The sequence below is a fragment of the Mastomys coucha genome, unplaced genomic scaffold, assembly GCF_008632895.1.
Source record: "Mastomys coucha isolate ucsf_1 unplaced genomic scaffold, UCSF_Mcou_1 pScaffold3, whole genome shotgun sequence".
Taxonomy (NCBI): domain Eukaryota; kingdom Metazoa; phylum Chordata; class Mammalia; order Rodentia; family Muridae; genus Mastomys; species Mastomys coucha.
The window spans coordinates 18,733,565-18,752,291 of record NW_022196909.1 but is presented as its reverse complement, the minus strand read 5'-3'; the positions used below and the strand labels follow the sequence as shown (position 1 = coordinate 18,752,291).

General features: G+C 39.2%; 1 protein-coding gene across 1 annotated transcript in view; it reads left to right on the top strand.

Moving 5' to 3' along the window:
• Positions 1-18,727, top strand: part of Slc35f1 (solute carrier family 35 member F1) — a 436,233-nt gene that overhangs the window by 229,995 nt on the left and 187,511 nt on the right. Inside the window, exon 2 of the mRNA XM_031348352.1 lies at positions 15,989-16,164. Within this exon, the coding sequence (XP_031204212.1) occupies positions 15,989-16,164 (176 nt within the window). The remainder of the gene's footprint in view (positions 1-15,988; positions 16,165-18,727) is intronic.

Sequence of the window (18,727 nt, the reverse complement as noted above, 5' to 3'; positions counted from 1 at the left end):
CTCACCCCCTCCTATCCTCCCCTTTCTTCCTAAGCAATTCATCTTAAACCCTTTCATTCCAATACTTCCAATTCTACCCACTCTTCTAGAGTAAACAGATTAGAGTCTTATGTGAGTGAATCCTGTGTACTAACAGGGATGCCTATTTTCTAAACCCAAACGGTCCCTTGGAATTAAAGCTTTGCAGATTTTATGGCACCTTTGGGCAAAGGAATCTGTACAGGCTGGGAACCATGATGTTGGAATACAACTTTCCTAAATGGTCCATCAAAGCATTCTCCTACACGTCTGTAACCCCTTGAGCAACATGAAAGGATGCTTCCTCCCTGTGAAAGCTATCATAGTTTGGGGACTTCTCCCAATTGTGCCATTCTCTCTCTAGGATATCCTCCCTCCTTCTAACATAATCTCCTCTAAGGGATTCTAGAAACTAGAGGAGCACCTTTCAGGGAGCATTCATCTTAGGGCAGTTTCCTTCTTATAGACCATTTCAATGCCAGGGAACTCAAAATCTTTGGAGAAAAAATATATAGGTATAAACCTCATCACTAAGTGTCTCAGTAAGTTATGTTACCATCAACATAAAGTATGGCCAATTCCCTTTTCTCCCAGTTCTGAGGCAATATAATATCTGTCTCCCTGAAGGAGGGAATGACCCAAGGTCAGCCTGACCTCTTCGTCACTCTAAGGTAATATATCAGCAACCAAGTCATTAAACAAGGCTCATTCCACCTTCTTCGCTTACAGAACTTCATTAAATTTATCTGAAATGTGCTTTAAAAACAATCTAATTCATCTTGCTCCAAGTAATTTAATTAAGATTCAATTAAATTCAGCAGAATTCATACATCATTTTACATGTTGCACCTTGATTCATTTAATTTGCAATTTTATTTTAAAGATGCAGACTGGTTATTTGCCTTCACACGATCCTATCCAAAAGAATCCATTTCATGCATAAACTAACTGGTTCTCAGGGGTGCTGTGGGAAACAAAATATGTGCTCATCATTATGCATGCCACACACCACTAATCTGAATTTCATATCCTGGGCAATGTGTGCACATATGAGAGAGATACTTTATATCAGTCCACTGTTACTTACAAAGGGATGCTCTCTTGGCATCTGTTGTTTTTCCTTAATACGCATAGGCATGAATGGATCGATAAATAAAAAGAGATTGTATTCACATTCAATTTCAATCATTTTTACCATCATGAAGGAAAGTTCAGAAACAAGGGAATCAAGGATGGAGTTAGAACTCTTTTTCTTTAGCCACTGTTCAAAATAGTAAATGGCTAGAAATGGCCTTCCCCTCATCCCCCAATAGAAACACTGTCTTTGCTTGTAGTTGGTCTTTGCGAACATGATCATAAAAATCCCAGCTCCACAGGAGTGCTAAATAAATGCCCTTGTGGGGATGCTGGCCTAGTACATCTTCCAGGAAAGCAAAGGACTACTTTTGAGTTGGCCATGATCTCACTAACGTAAAACATTCCCAAAACTCTGTGCTTCTCTGAGTTCAGAGACCAGAAAGAATATCATGCATTTTCTCTAAATTTTCTTCCTAATTCTTTCCAGTCATGATTTTTGAGACAGGGTCTCATATAGCTTAGGTTGGCTTTATCCTTGCTTTGGACTCCTGGCCCCAAATGCTTTATATCCTTCCAGTTTAGTGGTATAATGGCACTGCCCAAATGCTGTTCTTAGTCCTCAGGTACATTGTGGCAGCTAATGCACCTTAAGAAGTATTAAATGCAGGAAAAACTGTCTCCTCTCTGGAAAGTTACCTGAACTAAAAGTCCCTGAGGAAAACTTTTATTGTCGAAGATGTAGAAAAACTGGGCATTCTAGTGCAGGCTTATCCTCCAGCACTTCAGAAACTGAAGCCGCCTGCAGCGAGTTCCCAGCCTGACCACATACAGAGATCCTTGGGAGTCAGAGGCAGGCAGATTTCTGAGTTTGAGGCCAGCCTAGTCTACAGAGTGAGTTCCAGGATAGCCAGGGCTATACAGAGAAACCCTGTCTTAAAAAAGAAATAAGTGAGACGACTCAGCAGATAAAGAGATTGCCTCCGATCTGAGTTCAACCCCTGGAACCCACATCATGGTATAAGGTGAATCAACTCTAGCAAGTTGTCCTAACCTCCACACATGAGCTCCATGGCATGCTCCCTGTCCCCAAAACAAAATTAATTGTTTTTAAAAAAATTAAAGTTTCCAAGAGAGAAGAAAAGAGACTGTAGAGTGCTAAGTTCTACATTGGACAGCTAGGGGCTAGAGAAATGACTACCCACAGGGCAGCTCACAACGATCTGCAACTCCAGCTTCAGGGGTTTGAAACCCTCATACAGACATGTATAGAGGCAAAATGCCAACATGCATAAAATAGTAAAATAAATGGACCAGCTACCCACAAGAATCAGAAGTCGTTTCAGAAGAGGGGCAGTGAGAAGATTTTAAGATCCGGAGGTAGTGGAGATCTGCACTGAAACAGTATATGCCAGACATGATAGTGCTGGAGCACACACTGTGTGCTATGAGTCCCCTGTGACTATATGGACAAAGTCAAGTCGGCTAAAATACCTGCCCGCATGTGGGAGGGCTCAAGAAGGCTCCCGACTCCTAACTGAGGCGCTACTGCAAGTTGGTGGCAGCTGCGAAAGGAGTCGTTTTTGTTTGTTGTTTTAAAGAGGAATTCCTCCCCAGCGATGCTATGTTTGCTTACTATGTGTGTACATTTGTGAGTGCATGTGTTCCACAACATACATGTGGCCAGAGAACTTGGGAGAGTCGGTTTTCTTCTTTTGAAGCGTGGTTATCTGGGGGATCAGACTCAGGTAGTCAGGTTTGAAACGCCACCTTGACAGCCCTATTGCTTTCTTAACCATAACCTAAGTAAGCTAAACAGGTCTTTGGGCTCCTGCATACATATAATATATATATACATATATATATATATGTATATATATATTTATGTATATATGTATATACACACATATATATACACACATGTATATATACATGTATATATGGTAATGTATATATACCACTATGCTTCTGGCTCCAGCCACCAAGTCTCCTTTCTATTCCTAAAACTGTCTCAAGTCTCTTCCATCTGTTGGTTTTTGACGTGCAGTTCCTCGGCAAGGAACTCCCATCGGGTCTCAGCTTCAGAGTCACCTTAAAGAGGCTCCTCCTACTGACCTTCTCCTACTGATTTGGTGTGAATTTTAATGTCTGTTACATCAACAGCTAGAAACTTTGTCACTTTGTTCTCTTCTGTACCTGTACCTAGACTACCACGTTTTTGTTTGTTGGAGTGTGTGTGTGTGTGTGGATGTGTGTAGTGTTTGAGACAGGGGACAGAGTCTCTCCACCTAGCTCTGGCAGCTGGACCAGCTTGACTTCAGACTCATAGAGATCTGCCTGCCTCTACCTCCTGTGCTGGGATTAAAGGCGTGTACCACGAGAGAAATAGTGCCTTATTAATAATAGAAACTCAATAAACATTTACTGGATGAACAAAAAAGGTAGTAAATGATTTCAAGACCTTAGTAGGGGTAAAAGGAGAAGAGAGATAGGAAAATATACTTTTATCAAAAAAAAACAAAAAAAAAACAAAAAGGAAAAAGAGAGTAGGTACAGTTACATTATAGCATTTGTGTTAGTTATTAAAGTATTATTTCATTTCCCTGTACTGGGATTTTAAGGCATTAAATTAGGCCATCTTTATTTCTTGTCTAAAAGGTGAAAATTTTTTTAACATTCTTCTATTCATTATTTCACTACACCTTCATTGAGGTAACTTTTTCTGCAGAGATATAAAAACCAGTCAGTCTAGATAGGGTAGGATTGACAATCCAAAAAATTGATTCTACCCAATCTGGGTTGATGGACTAAGGGGGTTATCATGTTTATGCTCAGTGTCATGGGATCATGACAGGAGTAGGAATTAACCCCCACAACTACAGTATAGAAAGATATCATCCCAGCCAGGATGATGATCTCTCTAGAGCTGAATAGATGGATCCTCTCTTTGGTTAGCTTCCTATCCAATGTCCATTCTAGCACCTCCTAGATCATGTGTAACTGAGGCAAAATGACCTGTAGCTGGGAGGGTGAGTGTGGGACAGAAGGAGTGGCTGAAATCTCCGAAGAGGCCTAATGATCTCCTTACCCTCTCCCTCTATACAGGAATATCACACCTTCAATCTTGTGGGTTTCCAGTAGGCAACCACCACTGCCCTGGGCAAAATAGTAAATAGCCATTTCTTACACAGAGGACAACATTCTGCAGTGGATGTGCTTTTGGACAGTTTGGATGGCTTGGAAGCATTATTATGGTCTTTACTGGTGACATGGCTGTGCTGGATCAAAGATCTAGCATGACTTTGATTTACCCATTTTGACATAAGAGTAAAGAGAATAAGTGGATATCTTAGTTTAAGATACTATATTAAAGTACTATAGATTGGGTAGCTTATAAACAACAGAAATTTTATTTTTCACACTTCTAGAAGATAAAAGTTTAAGATCAAGATGCTACTATGGTTGAGTTCAAATGCCGGGCTGCTGTACCTCATATGGTTGAAGGCAAAAGAGCCCTCAGATTTCTTTTATAACAAATGAATTCCATTCATAAATGTTTTGCTCTTGACTTACTCATCTACAAAAGATCTAGCCTCCTAATATCACTGCATAGTGGGGATTTTAATGTATGATTTCTGGGGAGACATAAACATTTAATCCATTTCATGGTGGTTTATAAGTGATTTTAGTCAAAAATTATGGTGATTGCTTCCTCTAAAAGGCCCCCATAGAAGCATAACATACTGAAGCAAGGTTGGTCAGGGAGGGACAATGGCTTGTTCTTTTCTATTCTTGAGCCTGGATATAGTGAGGCTGGCTATCAGAGTGCCTCTAATTAAGCTAACAGATTATTTTTTCAATGACTTCCACTAGGAAAATGATGAATATATAATTAATGTGCACAAATGAGAGAGCTCCAACTTGTTTTTTCATCTTTATTCTTGACATGTCAGCGGTTCCCAGTAGGTGGGGGTCTAATCAATGGTGTTCAGTTGAAGCCTTAGCAGTGAATCCTTCCAGGCAACATCACCATTGCATCATTGGTTTACAGCACTCCTCTTTCTCTTGTTTCACCTGACTTTCTATCAGTTTCAGTCTTGATAGCTTTTTTAAAAGGTAGAAAATTGTGTATCACAGGAAGGGTCCTAAGTCATCTGTTAATAGCCATCAGTTTAATCAGCAAATTTAGCATCCATGTGTACCCTTGTCAGCCTCCTCCATCTTTAAACATCCTCTGTGGACAACACTCCATCAGAGCGCCATGCCATTAGTCTTTCCTTCTGTTCTGTTACGTTCCAGAGAGTCTTTGAAGATCCCACCCTTTGGGTTATTTCTTCCATCTCTTCAACTTGAGCCTGGGGTGACAATAAGAAAATTTCCCAATTTTGTTATATTTATCCGTGCTTTAGAGATTTCAATAAATCAATTTCTTCCCAGTCATTATAACATTTAATTAAAATAAATAACCAATTTTTATTCCTACGGGAGGTCCTTTTCTCTACAACAATTTTTTTCTCCACCCATGTTATACACATTAAATTTTGACATAATTTCTATGTTTTGTTATAGGCAATCTGTTAAAAAAATGTTTAAATAAAATAACTCCTTTATTCATATCAATAAACTATTGATATGATTTGTTGATATGATTTATTATTCATATCAATAAAGCAGAGAAATTGCAATCATCTCTTAGTGCAAAGAAAAATAAAAAAGTGTCTACAAGCTTCTGAACACAGGGTCCTTTTGCTTGGGGGCAAAAGCCAGGTATTGAGTCCTCTACAATGAGGCAAGAATTAGCTCTTTAGCTGTGTCCCCTGCACGATCTTGCAAGTAAAGGCATAAGCTGTGATCGTGGTTGATGACACATTTCTCAAGTGAGTTTTCACAGTGTGTAGAGGAATTTGGCACTTGGAGGAGTATAATTTCCTTTTACTTCATGGATAGGAATGTGTTACATGTGGAATAAAATAATGAAATCTGACGCTGTTTTTTTTTTTAATGTTAAGATGCAGTGAGCCAGTCTGTCTGTATGCTGCCTTTGGCTTTGTTCATTCAGTGTATTTCAAAGTTAAATGTTTGCCTTTTGGCCCCAGGGTTCACTAACGTAATTCAAAATGCAAAGCTAAAAGCATTTTGAAATGAAAAATGTCAAAAATCATTTAAAATGCACAAAGCAAACAGTAACAGTCATCCTAAAAGGTTACACTGCCTCTCTGCCTCTCTGCTCTCCAAGAAGATGTTAGGGAGCGTGAGAACTAGTGAAGTTCCTGCTGAAAACCTGTTAAATAGCCTCCCCGCTAAGCCCCCTCTCCCTCCTTCCATCCCTCCCTCCCCCCTCCCTCTTTCCCTCCCTTCCTTCCTCCTTTCCTTCCTCTTCTGCTGTTATTTCTGACTTTCTAAAAGACAAGAACCCCAAGGACTTTCTTATAAGTTTGAGGATATATTTATTAGTCATTGGAGCAATTAACTCGAGATACATGTTCGCAATATTCTGAAAGTATCAGAACAATCATATAGGTTGGTAGCTCTAAGTAATTGATGAACGGATTCTCCCAAATGGACTCCACATGGGGAAAGCTGCTGTACTGAGTATTTCCCATGAGTCAGATATCACAGGAAGCAGTTTATATGAACTGCCTTGTTAAGTCTTCATGGTGACCTTTGGGAATATAGATTACTATCTACATTTTTTCTTTTAGTTTGACACTTTAATCTTTATTTCTTTTTTTCTTTTTTTAAATATATTATTATTATTATTATTATTTTTTTTTTTTTTTGCAGTCCAGAGTTTATTCCCCTCCTGGTCCACCCTCCAACTGTTCCATATCCCATACCTCTGCCCTACCCCCCTGTCTTCACAAGGATGATCCCACCCCCATCACCCACCCCACCAGAACTTGAAACATCCTGGGGCCTCTAGTCTCTTGGGGGCTAGGTATGTCTTCTCTGACTGGAACCCAGATCTGACAATCCTCTGCTGTATATGTGTTAAGGCCCTCATATCAGCTGGTGTATGCTGCCTGGTTGGTGTTCCAGTATCTGAGAGATCTCAGGGTTCCAGGTTAGTTGAGACTGCTGGTCCTCCTACAGGGTCACCCTCCTCTTCAACTTCTTCTAGCTTTTCCGAAATTCAACCACAGGAATTAGCAGCTTCTGTCCATTGGTTGGGTACCATGTGAGGAGAGGTTAGACGAGAGAGCGAGAGAGGAGCTGCCAACCAAGAGGGGCAGCCTGGGTCAAGAAGCTGTTCAAGAGGGTAAAAAAAATAGAGCAAAAGATCCAGGTAACCAAAATGGCTGGATTATACAGCTAAGAACAGCCCAGCTTCTGAGCTGGAGAACGTTTAAGGTAGGAGATGGAAAATGCCAGCTGTATTGTATCTGGATTGTAGAAGTGTCATAGATGCAGGCCTTTCATATATCCTTATTTTACACAAAGGACCCTAAGCCCAAAGAAGAAAATAGTCAAAATCATGGCACTTACATAATTGACCTGACAGGGCCAGAAAGTTCCAACTTTCTCCTTAATGCTTCCTCTTCCTTTCTTTGGGAAAAAAAAAAATGAAGCCAAGTTCCCAGGACCAAATCAAATCTTCACCATCCGAATAAAGACTCTGATTGTTTTCTCTCTGAGAAATGCTTTCATATTAGGATTGTCGAATTATAAACACTGAAATTGTCCATGGCTTATCCTGTTACACTAAAGTTCAAGTATTTCCCATACTTAGCCCATCAAGGACACATAACAGGAAGATCTGTGGCTTACTTGATTTCCTCTACCTAATGGCAAACACAGTTCAAAATGATAGCACAGAGCCAATAAATAGATTCAGCCCGGGAATTCAGATTTGAAAGAAAGAAACCCTAGTCAGTGTCAAACCTCTCAGTGTGCGCATTTGTTTCTGGCTTAATAATCTCTCTATGTAGAATTGTACTGATTCTCAGTTACAGGCCAAACCTTTTAGCCAAGAGCTTCTCAGGGTCAATGATCTACGATCTTATCAAAGAATATATAGTAGACGCTTCTCCCACATCCAAGTAATATTGCTTTTACACCAACCCATATGCTTCAGGATTCTTTATATATGCATGTACTGACTCAAATCTGATGAAACTTGCCTGAGACTCATTTTGAGAATGAAGATACCTCAGCAGGAAGGTTGATTTGTTCTAATTCAAGATGATGGTATAATTATTCCACTCTCATGGTAAAAAAAAAAAATTACAGAGCAATATGATTATGTAATGCTGTGTTGACATTCTTGATACCTTTTAAAAGAACATATTCTTATGATTAAAAGAAAGAAACATTAGAATTTATACTTTACTTTTAATCTTATTACTTTGAATGTTTAATTTGCACCAGAGGCTTATTCCCCTACCCCCAATTCTAAATTCTGTATCTTTAACACAGCACAATGCTGTTGATAATAGGCATGTCAGTATTTATGAGTACAAGCTCTGTTGTAACAGGTATTCAGCTTCCAGCAGCACCATTTTTCCTGAGACTCATGCATTTTTCATTGTCTAGTCCGTCTGCATTTAAAGTGGATGAGATGTCCTTTTAAATGCACAAAGAAGATGAAAATGTGTATCATAGCCTCCTTTCCATTTTTGCTACTAAAATTATAGGAACTATGTATCTATGTTAGAATGCATCTGCTGTGCTATTCTATGTACGACATGAATAACCAACAGCTCACTCTGCAAAATTTCACCCAGCACCATTTTTAGCATCATTTCTTTTTTTGCAAGATAGCACCTTTCTGGGCTTGTTCAGAAATGCACTAGAAAATAGCTTATTAATCTCAGTTTCTAACTGGCAGATGGGTTACAGTAAAAACAGAGTGTCTTCTGTTTCATTGCCTGCACTTTTTCCCAGCTAGGATAAGGCACCATCTTGTCAACCTTCTAACACTTTACCCTTTCCATACATAGATATTAGCTCCTTCAGAAATTCCTGCATCCTGTGTTTAGTGAACATCTATTGTTCTAGCAGTCATCAGTCTAGCAGTCATCAGACTCCAGGAACAGAGCATAGAAATTATTAAAGGTTCCCTTGTTCTTGGGAGATCATGATCTATGCAATACAGTCAATATAAGTAGAAGTAGGAACACACACTTGAGAACACGTGACTCAGATTGGGTACCAGGAATGGCCAATGGGAGGCTTTTGAGACAAGTTGGTATGTTCAAGGCATGAAGAGTTAGGTAAAAGAACCACAGATCAATTGCAAGGGAAACATCTAAGGAATATAATGTAAGGAACTAACTCAAGGGATTCTACAATGGACAGAACAGGTTTCTGTGTAACATAGCACCAAATGGATTCATCCTGTACTAATGGAGAACAAAGAATTTGAGGGAAGCAAAATGGCAGAGCAGAGTTAGAATATGAGCATTTACGCATTAGGAGGTTTTATATTTACTTATTTATTTTATATTGATACCTCTAATAAGTCTCTCAAGCATGCAGGCTCCAAAAGCTTTGATATCTAACGCCCTTTAGATAAGAATGGCCTCAAGAGCTGTTCCTGTAAGGGATTAACTGCAACTCCCCTGCCATCCACATGATGTTTATTAGCATGTCATATAAAATCATAATTTGTATTCTCAATTCAATCAGACTGGCAGTGGCTCAAAGACATGACTGATAGTTGAAAGTATATAAGTATAAACTCAACATGTGGGTCTGCAGCATTGTTTAGCTAACTAAGCAAGGTAGATTTGTGTTGGCCTCTTGTTGAAAAGTGCACATCACAGGGTCCTTGGTAGAAAAGTTCTTGTCCATCAGACCAGCTGTGGGTTTTGTCTTTACTGTTTGAAAAATGTTTCCAAAACTCAGCCTGTTAGATTATCTCTACTCTCCATATACTCCTTGAAAACAGAATAATTTTATAACTAATGGTGGCACAGCATAGTAATTCAGAATTTAGGACTTGAAATTCTATCACCTAGCTTCAGCCTAATGTCTCTCTAGTTTGGCAATTTCAGAAACTTTGTAGCTTTGTGCAATCAAGAAAGTCTCTTGATGTCAACCTCTAATTTCCACATGCATACATATAAACACATACAGGTGAATGTGCGCACACAAGCAAATACTGCACACAAATATATACTCTTTTTCTTTTAATGTCTCGCTTCAGTTTGAACTATTTCATCACACACAAAGGAAGCAAAGTAGCTTTGTTAGTGAAACCCTCTCTCCTCAGTTCTCACAGCCCTAGGTAACCACTCACATCTTTTCTATTTCCGTGGACTTCTGTTGCCTAGACATTACATAGAAATGAATTCATGCTCGTAGTATTTTGGCACTAGATTGTTTTTTAGTTCAAATGTTTACAAGACCTGTTCACAAAACAGTTTACATCTGTGTATTATCCCTTTTAATAATTTTTATTATATAGATAAACTAGGTTTTGTTATCTATTCATATCAGTGGGTATTTCAGACAGCTATGTCCTTTACTTGTATGGTCACAGTCATTTTGCTTGGTAGGTAAAAGACCAAAGGAAGTGGTGTACAAACTTTCATTTCTTCACCCCTGTCAGATGACATCTGTGGCTCAATGGGCTCATTGTGCATAAAACGTTGGCAGAAAGGACACGCCTACTATAGTAGCTGATGCATCATGGTCTGGCTCCTGAACTGGTAGCAAGACTTATTTAGACTGTGGGTCTATTACTCTTCAAATGTCTGATATTCTTTCTTTTTAAAACAATTTGAAATTATGTGCATATATATATATACACATAGACAATATATATACATATACATATATACAATATACACACACATATACAATTTTAAATTACATATAAGTATATATAATTTATTATATATAAGTATATATTTATATATTATACATAATTATTATATATATGCAGCTATGTGACCTTGGGATGGTAGATCATCTCTGTATGGCTTAGACCCTTATCTATCAAAAGGCACAATAACAGCATTTGCTCTATAAGATTTTCTGAGGGTTAAAGAAAATTGTAAAAATTATTCCCAATTCTTTACACACATGAACTATTGGTGCTATTTCCATTTATTTTCTAGTTCTTCATTTTGTAACAAGCTTCTTGAAAATCCAGTGTCAAAAGTTTGGTTAAATGGTCACCCAATCACAGACTGTGTCTTGTTCATTTTATACCTCATACATGCAGCATATAGAAGGCTATTTTATAATATGTTGGAGCCAGTTACATGGTAGGTTAAAATTACATTGTCTTGCATAAGTATTTGATAGTCCTGTGCATCTTGATTTGGTTCAGGATGCTACCAAGGTCTAAAACAGCATTGTTGTAATTTAAGTAGGTCATAGTGTTGTTTTAGTCTTGTCCAACAAGAAGGGACACTCCATACAACACTCCCTTGTGCATACGCAGCATCAGAAGCTACCGTTTAATATACTAAGTGTAATTTTACCAATCTCTTCCATTTCAGTGTTTATATTAGGCAAATAATCAAGAATTACCAATCATAAGATTATTATTAATCTGCGCTAAGTTAATTATGTAGCTACTATGATTAACGTTGTGCTTCATGGTGATTAGATCAAATATCATCAAAGAAGTCTCCAAAGTCGACATGTTTTTCTTTTTTTCTCACCATTTTCCTTCAGTGTAGTCACCAATTAATGATCCCACTGAAGAAACTCTGTACCCTAGGTTCCCAAGACAAGAATGGACAGATAGGGCTGCACAAAATTAAAAGGCTTCTGTACAACAAAGGAAACCATTAACAGAGTGAAGGGACAGGCTACAGAATGAGAAACAGTTCTTGACAACAACATTTCAGACAGGGGACTGTTGCCTAAAGTATCTAAAGAACTGTAAAAAAAAAAAAAACAAACAAAACAAAAACAAACAAACAAAAACAAAAAACAAAAAAAAACCCCAAATCCTCCAATCAATAGATGAGGCAAGCAACCAAACAGAATGTTCTTTAAGAGTGAATTCCAAAGGTAGGGATAGAGCGCAGTTAGCAGAATCCTTGTCCAGCTTGCATTATACCTTGAGTTCGATTCTCAGCTCTGCAGAAATCAAACAAACAAACCCCCTGGATATGTTGGTACCTAAATTATGGAGGATCGTAAATTCAGGCTCATCCTTGGCCACCTAATGGGTTTGAGGCCATCCTGGGCTACATTAAACTCTGCCTCAAAGAAGAAGCAACAGGAGGAAGAGGAGGAGGAAGAGAGAAGGGGAGGGAGTAGAGCGGAAGGAGGAAGAACAGGAAGAAGAGGAGGATTCAGTTAGTACAGTTAGCCAAAAAAGGTTTTTAAAGCATTTGACACCTTAGCTACCCAGGAAATACAAAGTAATACAAGTTTGAGATTCACTGAACTTCAGTCAAAAAAGTTGACCTCAAGAAAACTAAGAAAATCTGGTGACAGGAAAGGAAAATCCCCTTTCCCTGCTGGTGGAAATGTAAATAGGTGGTATCCTTATGGGAATACGTTTGGAGATTTCTCAAAAATCACACACACACACACACACACACACACACACACACACAAATATGGAATAACAACAGTATGTTTCTGTCACATGCAGATCCTAGATACTAATGTGTATGTATATAAAAGTTTAGAAGGACTATACATCACAAAACTAGAAAAAAAAGACTCTTGAGGGGGGTTAAGAAATGGTTGGGGGGCTAGGACTGGAGAGATGGCTCAGGGGTTAATAGCACTGGATGCTCTTCCAGGTTACCTACATTCAATCCCCAGCACCCACATGACAGGCATCTCATAATTGCCTGTAACTCCAATTTCAGGGGATCCAACACCTTTGCCGAGGCACACATGTAGAAAAAACATGAATGAACATGAAAGAAATTATTACATTAATTACTGGAAAAGCAGAGAAAGGATTAGGGATGGGAGAGAAATGGTGGCAAAACTCACATGGCATGAAAACAATGTGTTAGAGGGAGATTGGGGGTGCAGTAAAATGGAGGAGTAGAGAGAGAAGAAGGCCAAGTAAAACAGATGTGCAACATAATGCCATAACAAACCCTATTACCTCCCCAAAAGCCAGGCAGTGGGGCGCATGCCTTTAATCACAGCACTTCGGAGGCAGAGGCAGGTGGGTTTCTGAGTTCCAGGACAGCCAGGGCTACACAGAGAAACCATGTCTCAAAAAACCAATTTAAAAGAATTACCTTTACAAATCTTTCCAGTTATTTGAATTCTTTTTTTTTTTTTTAGATATTTTCTTTATTTATATGCGAATTTCTCCATTCCCAGTTTCCCCTCCAAAAAACAAAGAAACAAACAAAAACAACAAAACCAAACCCCTGTTGCCTCCCCCTTCCCCATGCCTGCCACCCCGCCCTCTCCCACTTTCTGGCCCTGGCATTCCCCTACACTGGGGCACAGAACCTTAAAAGGGCCGAGGTCCTCTCCTCCTATTGATGATCGACTTTGCAATCCTCTACCATACACATGCTGCCTGAACAATCAGACCCCTCCATGTGCAGTCCTTGGTTGGTGGTTGAGACCCTGGGAGCTCTGAGGGTACTAGTTAGTTCATATTGTTGTTCGTCCTAAGGGGCTACAAACCCCTCAGCTCCATTGGTCCTTTCTCTAACTCCTTCACTGGGGACCCTGTACTCAGATTGATGAATGGCTGTGAGCCTCTACATCTGTGTTAGTCGGATACAGTTATTTGAATTCTTTGCATTGTTTTATTTTTCTTCTGTTGGCAAGGGGTGGGGAGGTGTTTATTATTACTTCTTTTGTAACATTGAGGATTGAAACAGGACTTTGCCCATGCTAAGTATGTGCTCTATCATCCCCTATATCCTCAAGCCTGTTGATCTTTTTTAAAAGCAGTGATATTCTTTTTTTTTTTTCTCTTTGATACAGGGTTTCCCTCTGTAGCCCTGACTTTCCTGGAACTTGCTCTGTAGACTATAGCTGGCCTCGAACTCACAGAGATCCCCTGCCTCTATCCCTGATATTCTTATATACTCAGAGCTGCTTATACTTAGCCTAGGATTGTCTTTTATGCCTTCCACTTCCTAGTCCTTTGAACGGTTTTCCCCTGCTGTAGGTATGCTCCAGAAACTTACAGAGTCAAAATCCAACACAGAACATACTAAGCAAGCGAGCAAGCAAGCAAGCAGTAACAATAAAGCAATGTGCTAAAAGTAATATGTGAGATGTGTCCCGAGGAAAGAGAACAGGAAGGCCTTTCAAAGCTAGTGACAAGAGGGTCAAGTTTTGAAAAAAAATAAATAAATGAATAGGAGTCAGGCTGGAAAAGGTATGATGGATGCTCCGCAGAGGCATAGGAGCAGGGAGGCCCGCAGTTCCCTGCTAAAATGCAAGCAGCTCACCACTCTGCCATCATGAAGGAGTGCCACGAGGCTAGAGAGGCAGGAGTTACCAGCTCAATGGCCATAGGAGAGAAAACGTTCAGAGCCTCCTTGCAGCTGTCAGTTGTCCTTTTCTTGGAAAACTGCATGCCCCAAAGCAACAATGTTTCATTTTTCTCACAACTCTCCAAGTTGGGCAACAGTCTCTAGGGATTGCTCACCTTTCTTCTCCTGGGTGTAGATTGGCTTAGCATAATGGAGGCAGGAGGATCCCCAAACCCTCACTCAGATATTTGGGACAGGGGCTGCCTGGGTTTCTCTCTTTATTTTCCTGGAGCTTTTCATACTCAATAACACACCTCAGGCTCCTTACGGGGAAGCTGTTTCTCAGTAGGAAAACATAAATGCTGCAAAAGTTCTCAAAGGTTAGGTCCAGAAGGCTCATGGCTTCACCTTCTCTGTACTCTAATGATCAAAGCAAGGCCAGATCAATCTAGCTTCTAAAAAAGGAGACATAATCCCATGTTCCATCCAGAAAAAAAAAATGGAATTGTGTCTTCCATGGAGGAAGAAATCCATGTGGGAAGAAATATATAACATCACATATCCTCTGCTTAAAGTCATTGTGTTTATACCACAGTTTTTACTTTCTATATTGCTTGTTTCTACAAATAATCCACAAAGGTCAGAAAAAACTTACAGAGAAAAGTCTGCCTCCTATTTCCAGAGGCTTTCCTGTGTCAGAGCAGGAGTGTGTGTGTGTGTGTGTGTGTGTGTGTGTGTGTGTGTGACTACAAAGCTTGCATGGGCATTTCATTTCCATGGAAACTGAACCCTTTGACTCTTGCCTCCAGTCCCCACTTCAGTGTCTACAAGAACACTGCCTTTGAAGAAGGCAATGAAAATATTTGCATAGTTATTATAGTAACCACAGTCCTGAATCTATTTAAGGAATAATAGCTTTAATATATAGGCAATTGTAACTTAAGAAACAGAGAATAAAGACCTTACATAAAGCTTCTTAGAACAGAGTTCCAGAGTCTAGAAGAGGCACAAGAGGTAGTCTTTCTAGATGGATAGCCCTTCCCGCCAAGAGTTTCTAGATCCAGGAGCTTGATCTGTAAAACAAAGTTTCTCCCATTAGTGATTAATTATACACACAGTTGATGCTGCAATATATTTCTGCTTGCAGGGTTGGGAATGCTGTCAGCATCACTAATCCACATAACTGTGCTTCGAAACAATAGTCCCTTTCCTCACCAGCTTCTGGAGTACAGTGACAGGAAGCCAGGTTCCCACGCTGAGACTCAGTCCCATAACCTGGTTTTGCTTTATCCTCACTGTGTGTTCTGTGAGCAAATTTGTTACCCATGTCAAGCATTAGTTCCCACCTCTATAAAGGCTTCAGTAATAATTGTAGAGGACCCTAGCATTGCTTCAGTGGGTTACAATAAATAGCATCCGCTGCCTCAGCTCAGTGTCTGCTATGAATTACCAGTGGACTTCACTATCATTGTTTTCAATTTGTTTCCCCTGACCTTGCTGTGCTTTGCTTCATTTCTCAGGGAGATGCTAATCTCTGTGGCTTTGGGCCAAGTGTTATCCCTTCTCGTTTGTGGAATTGGCTTGACCAGCAAGTACCTGGCGGAAGATTTTCATGCAAACACACCAGTCTTCCAGAGTTTTCTGAACTACATCCTCCTCTTCTTGGTATATACCACCACCCTAGCTGTCCGACAAGGTAAGCTGCCCCTGCTCCGAGGAATGTGATGTTTACAAGCACATAGAAGGATATGAGCCATGTCTAGATACCGTTTTGTCATTGGTTGCATCAGTAAGATGATTCAAATCCCCAGATCGCACTTTGCTATTTTGCAGTAATACCACAAAGAAAATGCATGAATATATCACAAAGAAATATTGTGTGAATTCAGCAAGAAGCAGGAGCTATATGCATTGCAGAAAAGTACCATTGCTCGTAATTTTGAATTCCTGGTAAGGGTTTTATTCTTTTCAATGAATCTAAATAGAGAACCCCCTGAAACCTGGAACAGGCCTAATGCAACTCTGCTAAACACAGCATACCTGAGCTGTCTAAGGGGGCTACAGACAAATGTATGTTCTTTAGGAAAGTGACACAGGTATGACTATGGACAACTTGAGCAACACCACAAGAGGAATAAAAGAAAAGGCAACTCCCACCGATGGCCACACGTGGTCCTATTTTAAATGTTAAAGAAATAAAGCAATGAAAACAAGTTTTTCAAGAGTCAGTAAACGAAAAATGCCTTTCAAAAGAATAAGTCCAATAAAGATTGCGTGGGTGGGAGGGTCATCTCAGAAGCTCTTTTAGAACCTTTGTCCTAGACTACCAAACTTGGTGATAATCCTTTTGTCTGTGGTCTCAGAAAAAGCCCCAGATTTTCTCCTAAATTGTGGCTGTTGATTAGGATCCATTGAAAAGTAGCCATTAAAAGCTTTGAAAACAATCATATATATTGCTAAATGTCAGTTCTAATAATTATACAGTTTTGAAACTTTCAAAAGAACCATCTGTATTTTATCCTTACATGTCTTTATTTGGATTGCTGTCTAAAATAATAGTGCTCAGGTATAATGACTTAGCCAATAGTAGGCTTCGTCTTAGAAGAGAAGAGAATGAAGGTGGCTGGTGTTAGGGATGGCTTAGTTGCTAAAGACCTTGCCTTGACAGTATGAGAACATGAATCCAGATCCCCAGAAACCTTAAATTTTAAAATTTTGAGCAAAGCAGCATGCATCTGAATCCCCCCACAGGGGAAACAGAGGCAGGCAGATCCCTGGAGCTCAGTGCCCAGCTGGCTGAGCAGAACTGGTAAGCTCTGGGTTCAGCAAAACACTCTGTCTCATAAATTAAGTTGGAGAGTAATTGAGCATGTTACCCGATATCAGTCTCTAGTATTTGCATGTATACACACACTCATGCGCATGTGTACATGTATACTTCCGTATATATACACATGAACAATCCACACAAGCACATGAATAAATAACCCTCTATACACACACACACACACACACACATACACACACACACTCAGAACATCACCACACTCATACTCAATTGATTTTTCCATTTTTTGAAAATATATTAGAAGCTAATTTAATTTGCTTTCCCCAAGTTGATGTTACTTGCTTTTTTTAAGCCATTAGTATTAAGAGCTGTAACTCTGGATATTAAGAATAAACTGCCAGTCTACAAAAGTTACAGACACTAAGTCTTAGCTATGTTCCCTCAGTGTGAGTCAGAAGCCAGTGAATTTGAATGATATAAGTGTCTTGAATGGTGGTGCTTCAGGCCAGGAAAAGACTACAGGAAGTGAGGCAATGGGAGAGGCATACAATTAGTAACACATCTCAGAGAAACTGTGGGAATGTATCAAAAAAGGAGAGACAAGAGATGAATGCAAAATTCCCTTAATGTGAGCTTGAGTCAACACCAAAGGACTAGTATTATTTAACCTAGTATAAGGAGTATAGTTAAGAATAATGGGATTAAAAAATTTTTCAGTAGCTCAATCCTGAAAAGAAAGTTTGTATGAAGATGTTGAATTCATCAGTGATTTTTAAGCACCATTGGTTTTTGAAATGTCAAATTGTTGTTCCCCTTTGGATTCTGGTCTTTGTTATTGTCTAAGAGTCCAGAGATTAAGTAAGAGTCTATATCAAGGTAAAATAAACATAATCAAAATTGCAAATCATGATTATAATAGTTATATGTAGAAGCTAGCAAAGTTGTTATGAAAAGAGTTAGTGTTAATAATAATAATGCCATTTATAATGAACATTTATAATTGTCAGCTACAGAATATGGGCCTTATCCCTTCTTGTTTCTTCAAAGCAAGGATATATATCATCCAAACTTTTATAAGTGAGAAAACCAATAAAGCTACTAGGAAAAGATGGAGGCTGGAACCAGCTATAGCTGCAAGAGTAGGATTACCTTTGGCTTCTTGTGAAATTTGGAGGAGGTGGGAGCAATGAGCGACCCTTACAGTACTTTTCAACCTTCCTAAAGTTGCAACCATTTCATAAAATTCCTCATGTAATGGTGCCCTCCAACCATATTTTCCTTGCTTTTTCAAAATTGTAATTTTGCTACTATTATGAGTTGTAATTTAAATATATGCTATGCTACATACGGTGTCTGACATGTGACCACTGTGAAAAGGACATTTGATCTCCAAGGAGGTCATGGTCCATAGATTAAGAAGCGCTGCTTTAGAACAAAAGGAGACATTTCTATTTCTTTTTTTTTTTTTTTT